This window comes from Oncorhynchus keta, chromosome 27 (genome assembly GCF_023373465.1).
Source record: "Oncorhynchus keta strain PuntledgeMale-10-30-2019 chromosome 27, Oket_V2, whole genome shotgun sequence".
Taxonomy (NCBI): domain Eukaryota; kingdom Metazoa; phylum Chordata; class Actinopteri; order Salmoniformes; family Salmonidae; genus Oncorhynchus; species Oncorhynchus keta.
Window position 1 is genome coordinate 23,168,342 of NC_068447.1, and position 23,327 is coordinate 23,191,668.

Sequence of the window (23,327 nt, forward strand, 5' to 3'; positions counted from 1 at the left end):
TCGTTTATAACATTCTGGTCAGTGATGTCATTCGTGACATTCGGCTCTCTAGTACACTCTCAGGGACACACACACTGAGGCAGAGAAACTCAGAGAAATTACTGTCTCTCTATCATTCTATCTTTGTGGTTTCAGAACAAAGTTGTTAATCCTTCGGCATCCTAGCCAACGATAAGGTCAAATATCTGCTGGCATTTTATATCTGATGAATGTTTGATGTATGATATCACTGGTAGGAGAGACTGTTAATCCAGTCAATGCAGGATCTTACTTCAGTTATCATCCCAGGCCTTGGACAGCCCAAGAGGATTTGGCCATCACTTTACGCTCACGATAAACATCTTAAATCCAGAGACATTAGAAGTCACTTACATCAAGGATGCATTGTTTGCTTGTAAGTATTCAGTACTTCTCTTCATCTATGAGTGTGTGATGAAAACGTTATACATGTGCATTTCTTTGAACTCATTTCTGTTTTCTATTCATGTGCTGTTCTAATAACCAATTTCTGTGTTCATGCAAGTGACTGACTGAACGAATCTTCACTTATCAGCGTCTGCAATTTGGCAGTAGCACCAGACCGTGTTTTGAGAACGATAGATATCTCAGTTTCAAGGTCTCAACTTAGAGAGGAGAAGCCTCGTGAGGTATTGGTCTGTCACATGTTATAAACCAGTACTGGTCGGTCTCATGAATGAAACAAAACAGTAATGATGAATGAATTATGCTAAATGATGCAAATATAACTTGTCTGTGTATAGCAGTATTTAAGACAACTGCTGGGACTGCCCCAGCAGATCTCCTGACAGACGTTCACTATGGTGCATTAAGTTGGTTGGAACCTCTCCAGTGTGCTGACAATAAACAATGATTCATTTAAGATTGACTTTGAGTGTCCCTGTGTAAGAATTTCCACAACAATATACCTACTTGGCAAACATTGCATGAGATCCAATATTCATACCGGATTAAACACTGTCATTAAGTTGGGGAAAAGAAATAGCAGAAGAAAGAAACCCAAGGTCTTCAACAACTCAAAGTATGTCTGTGTGGGAGACAGGAGAATGAAATAAATATAGACAGAGATGAGGGAGAATTTAGGGAGAATTGAGAGAGAATTGTGAACACAAAATGACACTCAAAGGATCATGTTGGACAGTATGACATTGAGTGAGCCATATGTATCTTTATTGATGATGTTTTGACTACTTATCCATTGTGCACAACCCAGGGTTAAAACACGCAATACTGAGTCTGCTCACTTTACAGTACGACAAAGAGGAGAGGAGAGAGGGGCTGGGGTTTTCAGAGCACGGTATATAAATATCAGTAAGTTTATACATGCACATAGCGATGACTAAACAATCTTCTGGTTCTTTACAAGCTGGTGCCAGGGGGTTGGGGGTAGAGGGGGGCAAGGCAGAACGCACAATCGTACAGTACTTGTATCGTTGCTAAGTTTTCTATCACATGACCAGATGGGGGCGAAGCAGGTAAGAGGGAGAAACAGGAAGTGGTAGTATATTCTCCTGGCCAAGGGGGCAGAGTTTATAGTGAGAGGAGGGAGGGAAAGAGCCCATCCAGGAGACAGGGGGAGGAGTTGGGGGATGATAGTAAGTTGAGGGTGGGAGTGTTTGGGGGATGGCTGTGAGGAGTTGGGGGCTGATAGTGGGGTGGGGGAGGGCTGTGAGGAGTTGGGGGGCTGATAGTGGGGTGAGGGTGGGAGTGTTTGGGGGGATGGCTGTGAGGAGTTGGGGGCTGATAGTGGGGTGAGGGTGGGAGTGTTTGGGGAGGGCTGTGAGGAGTTGGGGGGCTGATAGTGGGGTGAGGGTGGGAGTGTTTGGGGAAGGGCTGTGAGGAGTTGGGGGCTGATAGTGGGGTGAGGGTGGGAGTGTTTGGGGGATGGCTGTGAGGAGTTGGGGGCTGATAGTGGGGTGAGGGTGGGAGTCTTTGGGGAAGGGCTGTGAGGAGTTGGGGGGCTGATAGTGGGGTGAGGGTGGGAGTGTTTGGGGAAGGGCTGTGAGGAGTTGGGGGCTGATAGTGGGGTGAGGGTGGGAGTGTTTGGGGAAGGGCTGTGAGGAGTTGGGGGCTGATAGTGGGGTGAGGGTGGGAGTGTTTGGGGGATGGCTGTGAGGAGTTGGGGGCTGATAGTGGGGTGAGGGTGGGAGTGTTTGGGGAAGGGCTGTGAGGAGTTGGGGGCTGATAGTGGGGTGAGGGTGGGAGTTTTGGGGGATGGCTGTGAGGAGTTGGGTGGCTGATAGTGGGGTGAGGGTGGGAGTGTTTGGGGAAGGGCTGTGAGGAGTTGGGGGCTGATAGTGGGGTGAGGGTGGGAGTGTTTGGGGGATGGCTGTGAGGAGTTGGGGGCTGATAGTGGGGTGAGGGTGGGAGTGTTTGGGGAAGGGCTGTGAGGAGTTGGGGGCTGATAGTTGGGTGAGGGTGGGAGTTTTGGGGGATGGCTGTGAGGAGTTGGGGGCTGATAGTTGGGTGAGGGTGGGAGTTTTGGGGGATGGCTGTGAGGAGTTGGGGGGCTGATAGTGGGGTGAGGGTGGGAGTGTTTGGGGAAGGGCTGTGAGGAGTTGGGGGGCTGATAGTGGGGTGAGGGTGGGAGTGTTTGGGGGGATGGCTGTGAGGAGTTGGGGGGCTGATAGTGGGGTGAGGGTGGGAGTGTTTGGGGGATGGCTGTGAGGAGTTGGGGGGCTGATAGTGGGGTGAGGGTGGGAGTGTTTGGGGAAGGGCTGTGAGGAGTTGGGGGGCTGATAGTGGGGTGAGGGTGGGAGTGTTTGGGGAGGGCTGTGAGGAGTTGGGGGCTGATAGTGGGGTGAGGGTGGGAGTGTTTGGGGGATGGCTGTGAGGAGTTGGGGGCTGATAGTGGGGTGAGGGTGGGAGTGTTTGGGGGATGGCTGTGAGGAGTTGGGGGCTGATAGTGGGGTGAGGGTGGGAGTGTTTGGGGAAGGGCTGTGAGGAGTTGGGGGCTGATAGTGGGGTGAGGGTGGGAGTGTTTGGGGGATGGCTGTGAGGAGTTGGGGGCTGATAGTGGGGTGAGGGTGGGAGTGTTTGGGGGATGGCTGTGAGGAGTTGGGGGGCTGATAGTGGGGTGAGGGTGGGAGTGTTTGGGGGGATGGCTGTGAGGAGTTGGGGGCTGATAGTGGGGTGAGGGTGGTGGGAGTGTTTGGGGGATGGCTGTGAGGAGTTGGGGGCTGATAGTGGAGTGAGGGTGGTGGGAGTGTTTGGGGGATGGCTGTGAGGAGTTGGGGGCTGATAGTGGGGTGAGGGTGGTGGGAGTGTTTGGGGGATGGCTGTGAGGAGTTGGGGGCTGATAGTGGGGTGAGGGTGGGAGTGTTGGGGGAAGGGCTGTGAGGAGTTGGGGGGCTGATAGTGGGGTGAGGGTGGGAGTGTTTGGGGGATGGCTGTGAGGAGTTGGGGGCTGATAGTGGGGTGAGGGTGGGAGTGTTTGGGGGATGGCTGTGAGGAGTTGGGGGCTGATAGTGGGGTGAGGGTGGGAGTGTTTGGGGGGATGGCTGTGAGGAGTTGGGGGGCTGATAGTGGGGTGAGGGTGGGAGTGTTTGGGGGGATGGCTGTGAGGAGTTGGGGGGCTGATAGTGGGGTGAGGGTGGGAGTGTTTGGGGGATGGCTGTGAGGAGTTGGGGGGCTGATAGTGGGGTGAGGGTGGTGGGAGTGTTGGGGGGATGGCTGTGAGGAGTTGGGGGCTGATAGTGGGGTGAGGGTGGTGGGAGTGTTTGGGGGGATGGCTGTGAGGAGTTGGGGGGCTGATAGTGGGGTGAGGGTGGTGGGAGTGTTTGGGGGGATGGCTGTGAGGAGTTGGGGGGCTGATAGTGGGAGCATCAGGTGGCCAGCCACAAGCATTCGTTCACGTCTCTTAAGTTAAATGGATCTCTTTATACTAATGACACAATTTGGTATACATACTGTACAACCACCACTGAGCTGGCACTGGGACCACAGGGGTGGGGAAAGGTGGCGTCTGTGTCTGGGGTTCAATACGCTAACATTTAATAGTGAAATAAAACACAGGAGGAACACACAGACAGGTAGACAGACAGACAGACCAACAGGGGTTAATGCTTCACAACACAGTCACACAATGTACAACAAACTTCATTGTTTTATAAAATCATACAGGGTTCATCTTATAAATGCCTTCGGCTATAATACAAAACACATTAAATCAAAGAGTCTTCTGTTCTTCTTGAACTGCAGAGAACACTGAGAGAAATACAACGTAACCATGCATACAATGGTGTCGAACTGGTGGCACAAGTGTGTGTGTGCATGTGTGTATGCATGTGTGTGTGTGTAAGCGAGAGAGATCGAGAGAGCCAGGGAAAGAGCGAGTGTGTGTGAATGTGTGTGTGTGTGTGTCTGGTGGAGGAGACGATTCTTCCCTCTCTTCAAAGAAAACAAAACAAAATAAAAAGTGCCAAGATAAAGTGAATTCAAGTAATGTGTGTTCTGTCCACAGGAGAGGTGGGAAGGAGGGGGCGGGTCCTGTGGCCTCAACGGAGCCTCCCTATTGGCTCTTCCTGTGCTCCGCCAGGCTGACGGGCGTGACTGTGGTTGTTTCCCCGCGGGCGGCTCTAGAGAGAAGCTCCACCCACTGGTCCTGGACCTCTGCATCCTGGGCGCTGAACAGCAGAGCCTGCTGGGAGTTACTCAGCCGGAACGCGTGTTTGAGCTCTGACTTCTCTGTTGCCGATGGCGCTGCCATGTTCACCTCAAACCCCGGGAGGGGTATGGCCCGTACCCCACGAGAGTCCTGAAGAGACACAACAAACAGGCCAATCAGAATCAAGAGGAAGCATAACAGTCCAGTGTTTCTCTCATTTACTGTAATGCAGGGGGCTAGATTGTATTTCATAAGGCACGTGCATAATCGCTCTCCTCTCCCCCTCCTCATTCCCCAGTTTCTATTTAATCATTAAATGCTAACAATCATTAATCCTAATCTTCTGCCAGGGGATGTCAGCTTTCTGCCTGCCTGGGATTGTTGCAGAGATGGGATTTTGGTCACTAAAATGGAATGGGGAGAGCTGGCTACAGTGACTGGTTTTTAGCCCTGGAGATGCCTGCACACCTATCCTATAAAGGACCCTGGTGAAGCACCCCCAGGAGAGGGGAGAAGTAGGTAAAGGTTTCCCCAAGCAACAGACACAAGGTCAGTTCTTTGGTTCAAATTCCACCTTGCGTACAGACAGTAGGAACATGCTGTACATTACAGGGCGTGAAAAGATTGCTGATAGCTACTTTACTGAGGAAAAATGAACTTACTATGACGTGGTTGTCCCACCTAGCTATCATAAGATGAGTGCACTAAGGAAGTCGCTCTGGATAAGAGCGTCTGCTAAATGACTCAAATGTTAATTTAAGGTAAAGCACACATACAGACAGATCTATACATGTGACCTGGGCATGGAGAAGGGATGTAGACAAGACAGCGGTACATAGACATAGAGACAGACAGACAGACAGACGAAAAATACCCTCAGGAGAGAGACCCTCAGGTGTGACCCTCAGGAGAGGCCCTCAGGTGTGACCTTCAGGAGAGGCCCTCAGGTGTGACCCTCAGGAGAGAGACCCTCAGGTGTGACCCTCAGGTGTGACCCTCAGGAGAGAGACCCTCAGGTGTGACCCTCAGGAGAGAAACCCTCAAGAGAAAGGCCGTCAAAAGACAGGCCCTCAAGAGAGAGACCCTCAGGAGAGAGACCCTCAGGAGAGACCCTCAGGAGAGACCCTCAGGACAGAGACCCTCAGGAGAGACCCTCAGGAGAGATGCTCAGGAGAGACGCTCAGGAGAGAGACCCTCAGGTGTGTGTGAGGTTAACCCTTACCTGTCCGCTGGTCTGCAGGTACAGCACTAGAGGTTCAGTCTTGGTGACGGCCACCCAGGTCTTTGTCCAGCTCTTGCCCTTCTCCTGCACCTGCAGCTGGCCACACTGCAGACAGTTGTCCCCCAATAGAGACGGAGACACCTGCTTCTGGAGGGACAGAAACACACACAGGAGGCAGAGTTAAAGGCACAATCCCAATGTTGATCCACTGCAGTGGGAGCCAGTACTCACACAATATTCAGAGAAATACACTATATTTTTAACCCATTAAAAAACAATGTTTGGAACGGGAGCTCACTTTCATTATTTGCTCTACTCCTAATTCAAAGTGATGAACAGTGGTGCTGGAACCCCGCTGTTACTGATGTGTTGCTGGAGCCCCGCTGTTACTGATGTGTTGCTGGAGCCCCACTGTTACTGATGTGGTTCCGGAGCCCCGCTGTTACTGATGTGTTGCTGGAGCCCCACTGTTACTGATGTGGTTCCGGAGCCCCGCTGTTACTGATGTGTTGCTGGAGCCCCACTGTTACTGATGTGTTGCTGGAGCCCCACTGTTACTGATGTGGTTCCGGAGCCCCACTGTTACTGATGTGGTTCCGGAGCCCCACTGTTACTGATGTGTTGCTGGAGCCCCACTGTTACTGATGTGGTTCCGGAGCCCCACTGTTACTGATGTGTTGCTGGAGCCCCACTGTTACTGATGTGGTTCCGGAGCCCCACTGTTACTGATGTGTTGCTGGAGCCCCACTGTTACTGATGTGTTGCTGGAGCCCCACTGTTACTGATGTGGTTCCGGAGCCCCACTGTTACTGATGTGGTTCCGGAGCCCCGCTGTTACTGATGTGTTGCTGGAGCCCCACTGTTACTGATGTGGTTCCGGAGCCCCACTGTTACTGATGTGTTGCTGGAGCCCCACTGTTACTGATGTGGTTCCGGAGCCCCACTGTTACTGATGTGTTGCTGGAGCCCCACTGTTACTGATGTGTTGCTGGAGCCCCACTGTTACTGATGTGTTGCTGGAGCCCCACTGTTACTGATGTGTTGCTGGAGCCCCACTGTTACTGATGTGTTGCTGGAGCCCCACTGTTACTGATGTGTTGCTGGAGCCCCACTGTTACTGATGTGGTGCTGGAACCCCGCTGTTACTGATGTGGTTCCGGAGCCCCACTGTTACTGATGTGTTGCTGGAGCCCCACTGTTACTGATGTGTTGCTGGAGCCCCACTGTTACTGATGTGTTGCTGGAGCCCCACTGTTACTGATGTGTTGCTGGAGCCCCACTGTTACTGATGTGTTGCTGGAGCCCCACTGTTACTGATGTGTTGCTGGAGCCCCACTGTTACTGATGTGGTTCCGGAGCCCCACTGTTACTGATGTGTTGCTGGAGCCCCACTGTTACTGATGTGTTGCTGGAGCCCCACTGTTACTGATGTGTTGCTGGAGCCCCACTGTTACTGATGTGGTTCCGGAGCCCCACTGTTACTGATGTGTTGCTGGAGCCCCACTGTTACTGATGTGTTGCTGGAGCCCCACTGTTACTGATGTGTTGCTGGAACCCCGCTGTTACTGATGTGGTTCCGGAGCCCCACTGTTACTGATGTGTTGCTGGAGCCCCACTGTTACTGATGTGTTGCTGGAGCCCCACTGTTACTGATGTGTTGCTGGAGCCCCACTGTTACTGATGTGGTTCCGGAGCCCCACTGTTACTGATGTGTTGCTGGAGCCCCACTGTTACTGATGTGTTGCTGGAGCCCCACTGTTACTGATGTGGTTCCGGAGCCCCACTGTTACTGATGTGGTTCCGGAGCCCCACTGTTACTGATGTGTTGCTGGAGCCCCACTGTTACTGATGTGTTGCTGGAGCCCCACTGTTACTGATGTGTTGCTGGAGCCCCACTGTTACTGATGTGGTTCCGGAGCCCCGCTGTTACTGATGTGTTGCTGGAGCCCCACTGTTACTGATGTGTTGCTGGAGCCCCACTGTTACTGATGTGTTGCTGGAGCCCCGCTGTTACTGATGTGGTTCCGGAGCCCCACTGTTACTGATGTGTTGCTGGAGCCCCACTGTTACTGATGTGTTGCTGGAGCCCCACTGTTACTGATGTGTTGCTGGAGCCCCACTGTTACTGATGTGGTTCCGGAGCCCCACTGTTACTGATGTGGTTCCGGAGCCCCACTGTTACTGATGTGTTGCTGGAGCCCCACTGTTACTGATGTGTTGCTGGAGCCCCACTGTTACTGATGTGTTGCTGGAGCCCCACTGTTACTGATGTGGTTCCGGAGCCCCACTGTTACTGATGTGTTGCTGGAGCCCCACTGTTACTGATGTGTTGCTGGAGCCCCACTGTTACTGATGTGTTGCTGGAGCCCCGCTGTTACTGATGTGGTTCCGGAGCCCCACTGTTACTGATGTGTTGCTGGAGCCCCACTGTTACTGATGTGTTGCTGGAGCCCCACTGTTACTGATGTGGTTCCGGAGCCCCACTGTTACTGATGTGTTGCTGGAGCCCCACTGTTACTGATGTGGTTCCGGAGCCCCACTGTTACTGATGTGTTGCTGGAGCCCCACTGTTACTGATGTGGTTCCGGAGCCCCACTGTTACTGATGTGGTTCCGGAGCCCCACTGTTACTGATGTGTTGCTGGAGCCCCACTGTTACTGATGTGTTGCTGGAGCCCCACTGTTACTGATGTGGTTCCGGAGCCCCACTGTTACTGATGTGTTGCTGGAGCCCCACTGTTACTGATGTGGTTCCGGAGCCCCACTGTTACTGATGTGTTGCTGGAGCCCCACTGTTACTGATGTGTTGCTGGAGCCCCACTGTTACTGATGTGTTGCTGGAGCCCCACTGTTACTGATGTGTTGCTGGAGCCCCACTGTTACTGATGTGTTGCTGGAGCCCCACTGTTACTGATGTGTTGCTGGAGCCCCACTGTTACTGATGTGTTGCTGGAGCCCCACTGTTACTGATGTGTTGCTGGAGCCCCACTGTTACTGATGTGTTGCTGGAGCCCCACTGTTACTGATGTGTTGCTGGAGCCCCACTGTTACTGATGTGTTGCTGGAGCCCACTGTTACTGGTTACTGATGTGTTGCTGGAGCCCCACTGTTACTGATGTGGTTGCTGGAGCCCCACTGTTACTGATGTGGTTCCGGAGCCCCACTGTTACTGATGTGGTTGCTGGAGCCCCACTGTTACTGATGTGTTGCTGGAGCCCCACTGTTACTGATGTGTTGCTGGAGCCCCACTATTACTGATGTGGTTCCGGAGCCCCACTGTTACTGATGTGTTGCTGGAGCCCCACTGTTACTGATGTGTTGCTGGAGCCCCACTATTACTGATGTGGTTCCGGAGCCCCACTGTTACTGATGTGTTGCTGGAGCCCCACTGTTACTGATGTGTTGCTGGAGCCCCACTGTTACTGATGTGGTTCCGGAGCCCCACTGTTACTGATGTGTTGCTGGAGCCCCACTGTTACTGATGTGTTGCTGGAGCCCCACTGTTACTGATGTGTTGCTGGAGCCCCACTGTTACTGATGTGTTGCTGGAGCCCCACTGTTACTGATGTGTTGCTGGAGCCCCGCTGTTACTGATGTGGTTCCGGAGCCCCACTGTTACTGATGTGTTGCTGGAGCCCCACTGTTACTGATGTGTTGCTGGAGCCCCACTGTTACTGATGTGTTGCTGGAGCCCCACTGTTACTGATGTGTTGCTGGAGCCCCGCTGTTACTGATGTGGTTCCGGAGCCCCGCTGTTACTGATGTGTTGCTGGAGCCCCACTGTTACTGATGTGTTGCTGGAGCCCCACTGTTACTGATGTGTTGCTGGAGCCCCACTGTTACTGATGTGTTGCTGGAGCCCCACTGTTACTGATGTGTTGCTGGAGATCAACTTTGAATGATGTGTTGCTGGACTATGGACTGCAGACTATGGACTGTGTGTACCACTTTTTGTCTCTATAGTGCGTGTGTGCGTGAGATTGAAAGAGGTGCACCGCTCTCTTTGGGGTTGTCTGGGCAGGGCTCTGTCTTCTCTGCCATGCTGGGGTGACTAACAGGATCGTTCTGCTCTCTCCAGAGGCTGGCACTGAAACAATATGCCCACTGCCAACCTCTATACTCCAACCCCCCCCAGACCTACTCTGGTGAGCCTTACACACCACATCTCCCTCCTGTCCATGTTAGCTACTCAGCAACACTGTGCCATATACAATAAGTATTATGTGTGATTGTATTATGATACTTGTGAGGGGAAGCTTAATTTAAATGAAGTTATATTCTACTATTTTCTATTGTATTCTATAAGCTGAGAGTCAGACGGTCCTCACCTCGGCTGTAGCTTTCCTCTTCATCTCTCCTGGGGCCCCTGCAGGCCCTTCAGGGACTTGGCTTGTCTCAAAGCATTCAGGACACAGTCGACACGTCTTATTCTCCAACATCTTAGAGCATTTACCACAGATGGCCTGCAGAGGGAGGGAAAGAGAGAATGAGAAATGGAGGGAGAGAAAGATATTTAGACAACTGAAAATCAATCATACAAGACATCCACTGGCGAAAATGCAGCATACTAACTGCCCCCCTCCGCCGCCCCCCCGCCGCCCCCCCACCCTCCTCTCCCTCTCTCTGCTCACCGCTCCACAGGCTTTGCAGTGGTGTTTGCGCTTGGTGAAGTTGAAGCTTTCGTTGCAGCCTTTACATGTCTGCTTCTCCTTCTCCTTCTTCTTGGAACTTCTCTGGAAAACAGAGAAACAAACAACGTATCAAAATCTGTCCAATCACAAGGTCATCTTATCTCAATGCATCTACGTAATGCCTAAGTAATCCTGAAATAGTTGGGTGAAGGGGAATATTTCCTTTCTATCTTGCCATTTCCTCACTCAATTTTCTCGCTCTGTTATCTCCCCTATTCTTTCCCTCCTCCACAACAGAAAAATGGAAATTAAAGTCGCTCCCGTTTCTCTTTCAGCTGCCAGCCCTTTAGCACAGATGCATTGTGGGAGGGAATGTGAAATGTACCCCCTGATCATGTCTCATCTTTCCACAGACACCTCTCACTGCTACTAGAGAGTGAGATAGTGATGCTATTGAGAGGACTGCCTACTATTTTACAGACTGCAGACTACTGTGTGGATTATAGAGCCACTGCCATTGTAATACCAGGCTGACAGACATTCAGGCTTTAGAATAGGAGAGATCAATGTAATTCTGGTTATGAACTCAGACAGACATTCATGGTACAATGTATTCACATTCTATTGCCCATTGTATGGGTTCTAGTATTATGTTGGGCGATGCCATTGGCGCTGTAACAAAGAGAGATCAATGGTCTTGAAATCCAAAGCTGAGTCCATAACATAACACAAAAGGTAATAGAGCCGGAGGAAATGTATTGTAATATGACTTTTGACACCTACCCTTTCATGCAGTCTTTCACTGTCTGAGTCTATGGATGTGGTGCTCCAGGGGCCCTGAGGAGAGCAGAACATGAATACGGGAACAGAGTGACATATTTAACCCTGGGAGAGATGTATGAGTTACATTGAAAGTACACCCCTTGTTATTACACAGATAGCACTTCATGTCAGGTGACAACAAACCACTAACAAAGCATTCTCCCACATTGCCAGAGAATGAGAACAACCCACTGAATATCCCCTAAAGCTGCAGTGTGTGTTTACTCCCACTAGATGGCAGCCACGCCTGAGAGAAAGACAGTAGTAGTCAGTCATGTGTTTCTAGTTTGGCCTGTGTCCAGGTTCATAGTGTATCAGTCATACAGATAGATAGAGGAATCTCCCATCTTAGTATGGGCAGCGCCATTGAGGACTTTCACAATTTTTAAATAGTTAACTCGTGGGACTTCCTATAGGTTAAGAATCACATCATTCCATCGATGTCACCAGGAGAGATTAGCCAATTCATTATACTCACGAGGAAATATTCCACAACTGCAGTTGGCAGTAAAATCGCCTACTTTGGCTTTACAGCTGTTCAAACAACACACTGACAGTGTGCACCCTTTCAGTTGGTTTGCCAACTCAAAACAGTTTAATATATACAGTACCAGTCACAAGTTTGGACACACCTACATTCCAAGGTTTTTCTTTATTTTTGAAGACATCAAAACTATTAAATAACACATATGGAATCATGTAGTAACCAAAAACGTGTTAAACAAATTAAAATATATTTTATAGTTGAGATTCTTCAAAGTAGCCACCCTTTGCCTTGATGACAGCATCGCACACTCTTGGCATTCTCTCAACCAGATTCATGAGGTAGTCATCTGGAATGCATTTAAATTAAAAGGGGTGCCTTGTTTAAAAGTTAATTTGTGGAATTTCTTTCCTTCCTAATGCATTTGAGCCAATCAGTTGTGTTGTGACATGGTAGTGGTGGTATACAGAAGATAGCCCTATTTGTTAAAAGACCAATTCCATATTATGGCAAGAACAGCTCAAATGAGCAAAGAGAAATGACAGACCATCATTACTTTAAGGCAGGAAGGTCAGTCAATACGGAAAATGTCAAGAACTTTGAAAGTTTCTTCAAGTGCAGTCGCAAAACCCATCAAGCACTATGATGAAACTGGCTCTTATGAGGACCGCCACAGGAAAGGAAGACCCAGAGGATACATTAATTAGTTACCAGCCTCAGAAATTGCAGCCCAAATAAATGCTTCACAGAGTTCAAGTAACAGAGACATCTCAACATCAACTGTTCAGAGGAGACTGTGTGAATCAGGCCTTCATGATCGAATTGCTTTACAGAAACCACTACACCAATAAGAAGAGACTTGCTTGGGCCAAGAAACACGAGCAATGGACATTACATTGGTGGAAATCTGTCCCTTGGTCTGATGTGTCCAAATTTGAGATTTTTGGATGTCTTTGTGAGACACAGAATAGGTGAACGGATGATCTCAGCATGTGTGGTTCCCACCGTGAAGCATGGAGGAAGAGGTGTGATGGTGCTTTGCTGGTGACACTGTCAGTGAATTATTTATAATTCAATGCACACTTAACCAGCATTGCTACCCCAGCATTCTGCAGCGATATGCCATTCCATCTGGTTTGTGCTTAGTGGCACTATCATTTATTTTTCAACAGGACAATGACCCAACACACCTCCAGGCTGTGTAAGGGCTATTTGACCAAGAAGAAGAGTGATGGAGTGCTGCATCAGATGACCTGGCCTCCACAATCCCCTGACCTCAACCCAATTGAGATGGTTTGGGATGAGTTGGACCGCAAGGTGAAGGAAAAGCAGCCAACAAGTGCTCAGAATATGTTGTAACTTTTTCAAGATTGTTGGAAAAGCATTCCTCATGAAGCAGGTTGAGAGAATGTCAAGAGTGTGCAAAGCAGTCATCAAGACAACGGGTGGCTACTTTGAAGAATCTAAAATCTAAAATATATTTTGATTTGTTTAACTATTGTTTGTGGTTTCTACATGATTCCAAATGTGATACTTCATCGTTTGATGTCTTCACTATTATTCTACAATGTATAAAATAGTAAAAATGAAGACAAACCCTTGAATGAGAAGGTGTGTCCAAACGTTTGACTGGTACTGTACACACTCTATATATATTAATATATATACACTCTCTGACCAAGCTGCAGTGCTCTCATAAGAATATATATACACTCATCGTGCAGGTTGACTCATGGCTAGACAGACAGACTGACAGGCAGTCAGACAGACAGGCAGGCAAACTGACCGGTGAGTCTGGCGTGTGGTCTTCCTCCCTGGAGAAGGAGCTGTTGAAGGCTTTGTTAAAGGTCTCACTGTTCTGCTTGTGTCTCTCTATGGTGGCCAGGATCACCTGGGAGTGGAAGGGACGGGGGAGAGGGAGAGCAGAGAGGGAAAGAACGCTTTATAAAGGCCTGTAGTTACATACGGCCATCATATTCTTCCCCGGTTTATAATAAAAGTCAAGAGGCAGTGACAGGGAGAAAGTAAAGCAACAGATTTTTACAACAGTAACATTCCTACAGCAATCTGCAGCCTCAAGGAGAAAGAGAGAGAGACCTAAACATCAGCGCCACAGGTAACTCCCACAAAGCTGTGAACGAGCTGAGAGACAAGGCAAGAAGGGCCTTCTGTGCCATCAAAAGGAACATAGAATTTGACGTAACAATTAGGATCTGTCTAAAAATACTTGAATCAGTTAAAGAACCCTTTATGGTTGTGAGGTCTGGGGTCCGCTCACCAAAACCAAGAATTCCCAAAAATGGGACAAACACCAAATTGAGAATTATGAATTATGCAAAAAGATCCTTTGTGTACAACGTAAAACACCAAATAATGCATGCAGAACAGAATTAGCCCTATACCCACTAATTATCAAAATCCAGAAAAAAGACGTTAAATTATTCAACCACCTTTACTGTTAATTTTTATTGTTTATTTCACTACTGTTTATTATCTTAACATATGTTTCCCATGCCAATAAATCCCTTAAATTGAGAGAGAGAGAGAGAGAGAGAGAGAGAGAGAGAGAGAGAGAGAGAGAGAGAGAGAGAGAGAGAGAGAGAGAGAGAGAGAGAGAAAGGGGGCCTTTGCCTGTCTAAGTAGGAGAGAGAGAGAGAGAGAGAGAGAGAGAGAGAGAGAGAGAGAGAGAGAGAGAGAGAGAGAGAGAGAGAGAGAGAGAGAGAGAGAAAGGGGGCCTTTGCCTGTCTAAGTAGGAGAGAGGAGAACAAAGAGAGAGACTGTGCCTGGCTGTAGACTGGACTGACCCTGCTATACACTGATGACATCATCCATGACATCAGAGGGCCAAATGCATCACAAACCTCTGATCCAGCCCAGTGGTCTGCGTCAGAGACCGCACTATCTACTGCACTAAACAGAGAGTGTGTGTGTGTGTGTGTGTGTGTGTGTGTGTGTGTGTGTGTGTGTGTGTGTGTGTGTGTGTGTGTGTGTGTGCGCGCGTGTGCAAATAATGAGCTCTGTATTCATATGCGAAAAAAATAGACAGTGTATGTACGTGTGTGCAATCTTTGTTCCCCCCTCTTCAAAGTCTCTTGTGACACCACACATTCCCTGTGTCTTCAGATTGCTGAATGGTCCTTCCAGTCCTTTCCACATACCCAGCCCCCCTGCCTGACACACACTCCTCCCCTCCAGTCTATTAGCCTTTTTAATCAGCTTTAGTCAGCTTTAATGGGCTAAATGAGCAATAATGAGAGGAAAACAATTCCCCAACTCACAGAATGGCAGTGTGGAGGAAAGCCTCCCTAATACTAATACTGTCCATAATACACTGAAACTGTGGGGGCACAAATCCTTCTGCAAACCCTCTCATTCCATGTTAGTGTGTTTCTGTCGAGATGGTATTTCTTACCTGTATCCAGTCTTCCTTTTCCTCTGCCGTGCTGAAAAGCAGAGGGAAGGTTTCAACAACAGTATTAACTGCAACACTTAACCCCAATATTAAGGCTCTCTAGCTATAAATACTACTATGTATTGTAGCTGTGCCTGAAATGTTGTGTCCCATTACAAAAGGCACAGTTCTACAGTTCTCCCATGTAACCCCTCCTTAGTTCTTACCTGGCCTGCAGCTCTAGTGAGCGCTGCTTGCCGATGATGGCGAACGTGAGAGGAAGATTCTGCTTCACATTCTCCTGAACCTGAAGACACAGAGGAGAACAGTGTCACTTTACCTCAATCCTAACGTAGCTTAAAAATACGCCCGAGCTGAGTTTCAACATCCGGTTTTCAGCAGAAAATGAAGCTTGGTTGAATTTGTTGTATCCTTGCTTCCATTACCTCCTTCCTGATCTCCATCCCTGCGATGTCGATCCTCTCTCTCACACTGAACTTCTGACCCATCAATCTCAGCTTGGGAACGCAGTACAGCACCATGTTATTAAACTGCAGCACAGAGACACAGGGAGCGAGAGAGAGGGGGAAACAGATAAGTATAATAAACAGATGAATACACACACACTTTGATATGTGAATAGTTTCAGGAAACTAAAATAACGTCACTAATTCACAGGAGTGGAGTAAACATAATTTTTTAAATCAAAATTCGTTTTTTGGTGGGAATGCCTTCTGGAACATGTGAACTTTCATGTGCCTTAATAACAAAACTGTACCCCATCCATAAATACAAATACAATTGTGAAAATATGAGCTTAGTTAGCTTTGCCACAGAAAAAGACAGGAACTTTCCCGCTAGCCATGATTGGCTGAGATAATCGATGGGCTTGGATTGGTCTGCCATGTAGCATGCATCTGTCGATAACGTGATCTGTTCCATATGTGTTGACAGTCCTTTCTACCACACTGTTTTTGATAGATATAATGTTAGCCTTCAAGAACTACTAAAGTTTTGCTACTTCTCTCAACAACATTGATGCCCTGAATTTAGCAGGTACTATCGACAGATCAGTTAGAAAAAATGATGCCACGGTCAGTGTGAACCAGTCAGAGTGACTTGACACAACGCTGACCAAACAAGATGTAGCTACAAACAAAACGTTAAATGTTAAATGTTTCCCGTGCCGTGAAGTGTTAATCCATAATATATTTTCAGATATAAGTTTCTAATTTAGTCAGAAGTTTAGTTAAAGCATACAGTTAGTTAGCTAGCAAACGTTAGCTTTTCTGTAGTATATTATTCGAATCAGAAACCATTTGCATTGCTAGTTATAGCCTAATGTTAGCTACCTAACATTTAACCTAGTTTGTTAGCTTTAGCTACCTGCAGATTGATACTACAGCTATTATAACAATGTTTGTATTGGTAGTACTGTGAGTTGGTATTATGCCAGTTATGCCAGTTCGTTGTTTAGCTAGCTACCTAGCTAGCTACATGTCTAAACAAAAGACTCCACTTCACCAGATGATTACGGCCATGTATTGTATTTCATGAACATGTGGACATGTCTAGACAATAGTGACCCATCCACTTAGCTCGTTGTGGCTGGGGGGTGGTTATAGCATTTCCATCACATATTTATAACAGCGGGACACGTTATCGGACACGTTCTGTTTTTGATATTGCTACTATGGAAGTAACCATTTCACTGTACCATTTACACCTTCTGGATCCTGTGCATGTGACAAATAAAGTTGTATTTGATATAGAGTGTGTTTACCACATGGCCTCACATGTGAATCCTTAAAGAGATGGGTGGGGCTAAGGCTTAAGAGGGTGGTGAACGATGCTGAATGGGCGGGGCTAAGGCTTAAGAGGGTGGTGAACGATGCTGAATGGGTGGGGCTAAGGCTTAAGAGGGTGGTGAACGATGCTGAATGGGTGGGGCTAAGGCTTTTAAGAGGGTGGTGAACGATGCTGAATGGGCGGGGCTAAGGCTTAAGAGGGTGGTGAACGATGCTGAATGGTGGGGCTAAGGCTGAAGAGGGTGGTGAACGATGCTGAATGGATGGGGCTAAGGCTGAAGAGGGTGGTGAACGATGCTGAATGGGTGGGGCTAAGGCTGAAGAGGGTGGTGAACGATGCTGAATGGATGGGGCTAAGGCTGAAGAGGGTGGTGAACGATGCTGAATGGGTGGGGCTAAGGCTGAAGAGGGTGGTGAACGATGCTGAATGGATGGGGCTAAGGCTGAAGAGGGTGGTGAACGATGCTGAATGGGTGGGGCTAAGGCTGAAGAGGGTGGTGAACGATGCTGAATGGATGGGGCTAAGGCTTAAGAGGGTGGTGAACGATGCTGAATGGGTGGGGCTAAGGCTGAAGAGGGTGGTGAACGATGCTGAATGGATGGGGCTAAGGCTGAAGAGGGTGGTGAACGATGCTGAATGGGTGGGGCTAAGGCTGAAGAGGGTGGTGAACGATGCTGAATGGATGGGGCTAAGGCTTAAGAGGGTGGTGAACGATGCTGAATGGGTGGGGCTAAGGCTGAAGAGGGTGGTGAACGATGCTGAATGGATGGGGCTAAGGCTGAAGAGGGTGGTGAACGATGCTGAATGGGTGGGGCTAAGGCTGAAGAGGGTGGTGAACGATGCTGAATGGGCGGGGCTAAGGCTTAAGAGGGTGGTGAACGATGCTGAATGGGTGGGGCTAAGGCTGAAGAGGGTGGTGAACGATGCTGAATGGATGGGGCTAAGGCTGAAGAGGGTGGTGAACGATGCTGAATGGGTGGGGCTAAGGCTGAAGAGGGTGGTGAACGATGCTGAATGGGTGGGGCTAAGGCTGAAGAGGGTGGTGAACGATGCTGAATGGATGGGGCTAAGGCTGAAGAGGGTGGTGAACGATGCTGAATGGATGGGGCTAAGGCTGAAGAGGGTGGTGAACGATGCTGAATGGATGGGGCTAAGGCTTAAGAGGGTGGTGAACGATGCTGAATGGGTGGGGCTAAGGCTGAAGAGGGTGGTGAACGATGCTGAATGGGCGGGGCTAAGGCTTAAGAGGGTTCGATGCTGAATGGGTGGGGCTAAGGCTGAAGAGGGTGGTGAACGATGCTGAATGGATGGGGCTAAGGCTGAAGAGGGTGGTGAACGATGCTGAATGGGTGGGGCTTGAAGAGGGTGGTGAACGATGCTGAATGGATGGGGCTAAGGCTGAAGAGGGTGGTGAACGATGCTGAATGGGTGGGGCTAAGGCTGAAGAGGGTGGTGAACGATGCTGAATGGATGGGGCTAAGGCTGAAGCGGGTGGTGAACGATGCTGAATGGGTGGGGCTAAGGCTGAAGAGGGTGGTGAACGATGCTGAATGGATGGGGCTAAGGCTTAAGAGGGTGGTGAACGATGAATGGGTGGGGCTAAGGCTGAAGAGGGTGGTGAACGATGCTGAATGGATGGGGCTAAGGCTGAAGAGGGTGGTGAACGATGCTGAATGGGTGGGGCTAAGGCTGAAGAGGGTGGTGAACGATGCTGAATGGATGGGGCTAAGGCTTAAGAGGGTGGTGAACGATGCTGAATGGGTGGGGCTAAGGCTGAAGAGGGTGGTGAACGATGCTGAATGGATGGGGCTAAGGCTGAAGAGGGTGGTGAACATGCTGAATGGGTGGGGCTAAGGCTGAAGAGGGTGGTGAACGATGCTGAATGGGCGGGGCTAAGGCTTAAGAGGGTGGTGAACGATGCTGAATGGGTGGGGCTAAGGCTGAAGAGGGTGGTGAACGATGCTGAATGGATGGGGCTAAGGCTGAAGAGGGTGGTGAACGATGCTGAATGGGTGGGGCTAAGGCTGAAGAGGGTGGTGAACGATGCTGAATGGGTGGGGCTAAGGCTGAAGAGGGTGGTGAACGATGCTGAATGGATGGGGCTAAGGCTGAAGAGGGTGGTGAACGATGCTGAATGGATGGGGCTAAGGCTGAAGAGGGTGGTGAACGATGCTGAATGGATGGGGCTAAGGCTTAAGAGGGTGGTGAAATGCTGAATGGGTGGGGCTAAGGCTGAAGAGGGTGGTGAACGATGCTGAATGGGTGGGGCTAAGGCTTAAGAGGGTGGTGAACGATGCTGAATGGGTGGGGCTAAGGCTGAAGAGGGTGGTGAACGATGCTGAATGGGCGGGGCTAAGGCTTAAGAGGGTGGTGAACGATGCTGAATGGGTGGGGCTAAGGCTGAAGAGGGTGGTGAACGATGCTGAATGGATGGGGCTAAGGCTGAAGAGGGTGGTGAACGATGCTGAATGGGTGGGGCTAAGGCTGAAGAGGGTGGTGAACGATGCTGAATGGGTGGGGCTAAGGCTGAAGAGGGTGGTGAACGATGCTGAATGGATGGGGCTAAGGCTGAAGAGTGTGGTGAACGATGCTGAATGGATGGGGCTAAGGCTGAAGAGGGTGGTGAACGATGCTGAATGGATGGGGCTAAGGCTTAAGAGGGTGGTGAACGATGCTGAATGGGTGGGGCTAAGGCTGAAGAGGGTGGTGAACGATGCTGAATGGGTGGGGCTAAGGCTTAAGAGGGTGGTGAACGATGCTGAATGGGTGGGGCTAAGGCTGAAGAGGGTGGTGAACGATGCTGAATGGGTGGGGCTAAGGCTGAAGAGGGTGGTGAACGATGCTGAATGGATGGGGCTAAGGCTGAAGAGGGTGGTGAACGATGCTGAATGGGTGGGGCTAAGGCTGAAGAGGGTGGTGAACGATGCTGAATGGATGGGGCTAAGGCTGAAGAGGGTGGTGAACGATGCTGAATGGATGGGGCTAAGGCTTAAGAGGGTGGTGAACGATGCTGAATGGGTGGGGCTAAGGCTTAAGAGGGTGTGAACGATGCTGAATGGGCGGGGCTAAGGCTTAAGAGGGTGGTGAACGATGCTGAATGGGTGGGGCTAAGGCTTAAGAGGGTGGTGAACGATGCTGAATGGGTGGGGCTAAGGCTTAAGAGGGTGGTGAACGATGCTGAATGGGTGGGGCTAAGGCTTAAGAGGGTGGTGAACGATGCTGAATGGGTGGGGCTAAGGCTTAAGAGGGTGGTGAACGATGCTGAATGGGCGGGGCTAAGGCTTAAGAGAGTGGTGAACGATGCTGAATGGGTGGGGCTAAGGCTGAAGAGGGTGGTGAACGATGCTGAATGGGTGTAGACAAAGAAGTAGGTGTATCAAAATATTCAAGTGTCATTTTCTCAAAAGTGGTGTTACAAGTTTATCTTCTTTCAAAGCAGAATTACTTTCCATTGTTCCTCAACTACAGTGTATGATGTACCATTTTCTAGCTATGAGTCTCTACTTTCGTCCAATGTAAAAAACACCATTTCAAATGTTGCTACATAAGACCGAATCGAGGAGGTCGGTCACATATAGTAATCCCATTCCTACACATGTTCTTCATTCCAGCTCCTCCTGCCACTCACCAGGTAGAGGTATCGGTCCTGGGCCGTCCCATTCTTGGCAGACATCTTCTTGATGTGTCCCTCCTTGATGAGTTCGTTGGCTGGGTTCACAATGTCCTCCTCTCCCCCCAGTCTCTCATAGACCTCCAGCAGTTTGTTCATCTTCTCCTGAGGAACACCATAGATGAGAAACGCACAGAGAGCAGATAAAACTAATGAATATAAGTCAGTGGAACCTTAAAAAAGCTATTGAACTAAAATGGTTGAGGCCGTATTAGACGCGCTAGAGGACAAGCCACACCAGGGGGCAGAAGTGCATCACAGCAGGGACTGAGAGACTGAAAAACAGCTTCTATCTCAAGGCCATCAGACTAACATTGAGTGGCTGCTGCTAACACACTGATTCAACTCCAGCCACTTTAATAAGGGAAATTGATGTAAAAATATATCACTAGCCACTTTAAACAGTGCTACTTAATATAATGTTTACATACCCTACATTACTCATCTCATATGTATATGTATATACTGTACTCTATATCATCTGCTGCATCTTTATGTAATACATGTATGCCACTTTGTTTACATACCCTACATTACTCATCTCATATGTATATACTGTACTCGATACCATCTACTGCATCTTGCCTATGTCGTTCTGTACCATCACTCATTCATATATCTTTATGTACATATTCTTTATCCCTTTACACTTGTGTGTATAAGGTAGTAGTTGTGGAATTGTTCGTTAGATTACTCGTTGGTTATTACTGTATTGTCGGAACTAGAAGCACAAGCATTTCACTACACTCGCATTAACATCTGTTAACCATGTGTATGTGACAAATAACATTTGATTTGATTTTATTTGAAGTGGGACTGTGTGTGTGTGTCTCAGAGACAGCTGTCACTCTTCTGCAGACTGTAAAACTAGTGGCAGGAAACAGCAACTTCCTGTCTGTACTAAACCAACCAGGGCCCTCACAACCTCCCTTCTTCCCTCCATGCCTCCCTAATTCTCTCCCTCCCTTGCTACCTCTCTCTCTCCTTCCTTCCTTCCTTCCTTCCCTCATACACTGTTGTGAGCTACAGCACCATCACCTTAAAAACCATAAAAAGTAAGTCAGTAAGTAAGTCAAAAACGCATGTCAGAGAGAGATGGAGAGACAAGGTGTTTCAAAGTGATGGAGAGGGAGGGAACAGAGAGGACTCCAAACATAAATAAGTAGAATTGTACCATTTTTCTGATGGCAGCATTGGAGTGGTTGGCTGCTGTGGATATGAGCTCCAATGCCTCTGTAAAACACACACAGACAGACTGTTATACCTATCTACAGAACCTCTACATAACTATGCATCAGGCCTACATTTGGCAAAACACTCAACTGAATACTCTGTTAGAAATCGGCTAGTGTCCAACCTTTCACTGCAGCCAGCCTGTGCATCATCAGACTATGGGCCTATTGTAAATTACCATACATCAAACACACACAATGAACACCTCAAACAGTGTGTGTTTGTGTTACACAGACAGGGAGATAAAGTGTTCGGCCACACATACCATTCATGTACATTACCCAACGTCAAAGACACACATTATCCATTAAATGGACGCACACACGCGCGCACACACACACACACTGCATTAAAGTGACTGTAAGCCAGAGGAGCAGAGCACTAATGTGGGAGTGCACCTGCAGCAGCCATCTTAATCACAAAGTACATAAACAGAGCTGACTTTCCCCTCTACATGACCAGGCCTAGGAGTGCAGGGCCTCACAGAGACAGACTACTGACCCACAACACTGGGCTTTGTAGGCTTTACCTAGACACTACTTAAAACAAGGACAATGTACAGTACAAGGTTATAGTAAGGTCACAAGACATAGAGCTTGTAATGGGCCCTAGTTTAGGAAGGTTAGTGAGGGACAAACAGATCAACCTCAACCAGATAAACCTAAACCTAGACAAACAGAAGGACAGACGGACACAGACAGAAAGGCAGACAGACACACAGACGTACTCTCTGTGTCTTTCCTGTCCAGTGCATCGTCAGGCAGTTTCTTCAGATAGTCCTTGAGCAGGAGTTCATAGCGAGGGATCCTCTGAACAGGCTCCAACATGTGGTGCTGGAGAGTCAGGTTCCCACACACATCCTGCTTCTGTACAGATAGTACACACACAGTACTGTTAATAGGCCTACTGTACTGTAGGTACACAACACACAGTGCAGCGATAACAAAGACATACTTTACCATACATAAACAGGACGGGAGGATGGGCTGGTGGTGATGGCTGGAGCGGAATCAGTGGAATGGTATCAAATACATCAAACATGGTTTCCATGTGTCTAATGCCATTCCATTCGGCTCCGTTCCAGTCATTATTATGAGCCGTCCTCCCCTCAGCAGCCTCCACTGAAACACGCACGAACACGTGCACACACACACGTGTACACGTGCACACACACAAACACTTACTTGTATATTCTGGACCACACTCTTGAAATGTGATGAGCGTTGGCTCCAGGTGCTGACCAGGTCCATAGCACGGTCAAAGTTCTTCACGTACTCTCCGTACATCTTCATAAAGGGAGCCAGCTTCTGGAGGATATCTCCTATACGCGGGTTTGTGTCCCTAACACACAGAAAACACACACACACACACGCGGCTTAAAACTAAGCCTATGCTCAAAACTCTCCTGGTAGATTTTGACGTGTTTATGTACTCTGAACACA

General features: G+C 48.9%; 2 protein-coding genes across 5 annotated transcripts in view; both read right to left on the minus strand.

The window, feature by feature from the left end:
• Positions 1 to 279: 279 nt before the first annotated feature.
• Positions 280 to 3,864, minus strand: LOC127912558 (uncharacterized). The gene is made up of 2 exons (XM_052482577.1): positions 1,590 to 3,864; positions 280 to 341 (listed from the first exon to the last, which is right to left on the minus strand). The coding sequence occupies exons 1-2, from the start codon at positions 3,862 to 3,864 to the stop codon at positions 280 to 282; spliced, it is 2,337 nt and encodes a 778-aa protein (XP_052338537.1).
• Positions 3,865 to 3,994: 130 nt separating this feature from the next.
• The window catches only part of LOC118360281 (FYVE, RhoGEF and PH domain-containing protein 3-like), a 157,020-nt gene continuing 137,687 nt past the window's right edge, over positions 3,995 to 23,327 (minus strand). For all 4 annotated transcript variants that reach the window (XM_052481981.1, XM_052481984.1, XM_052481983.1 and 1 more), the window contains 13 exons: positions 23,070 to 23,226; positions 22,613 to 22,751; positions 21,827 to 21,885; positions 20,611 to 20,757; positions 15,620 to 15,724; positions 15,401 to 15,480; positions 15,195 to 15,225; positions 13,569 to 13,673; positions 11,260 to 11,313; positions 10,477 to 10,578; positions 10,174 to 10,308; positions 5,847 to 5,993; positions 3,995 to 4,774 (listed from right to left, as the gene is read on the minus strand). In XM_052481981.1, the coding sequence (XP_052337941.1) occupies positions 4,529 to 4,774; positions 5,847 to 5,993; positions 10,174 to 10,308; positions 10,477 to 10,578; positions 11,260 to 11,313; positions 13,569 to 13,673; positions 15,195 to 15,225; positions 15,401 to 15,480; positions 15,620 to 15,724; positions 20,611 to 20,757; positions 21,827 to 21,885; positions 22,613 to 22,751; positions 23,070 to 23,226 (1,507 nt within the window). In that variant the 3' untranslated portion in view covers positions 3,995 to 4,528. The remainder of the gene's footprint in view (positions 4,775 to 5,846; positions 5,994 to 10,173; positions 10,309 to 10,476; positions 10,579 to 11,259; positions 11,314 to 13,568; positions 13,674 to 15,194; positions 15,226 to 15,400; positions 15,481 to 15,619; positions 15,725 to 20,610; positions 20,758 to 21,826; positions 21,886 to 22,612; positions 22,752 to 23,069; positions 23,227 to 23,327) is intronic.

Coding starts and splice junctions, on each gene's coding strand:
- LOC127912558 (XM_052482577.1), bottom strand. CDS start 3,864: ATGCTTGTGGCTGGCCACCTGATGCTCCCACTATCAGCCCCCCAACTC. Junction 342..1,589: donor ATCCCCCAACTCCTCCCCCT/GTCTCCTGGATG, acceptor TCTGGATTTAAG/ATGTTTATCGTGAGCGTAAA.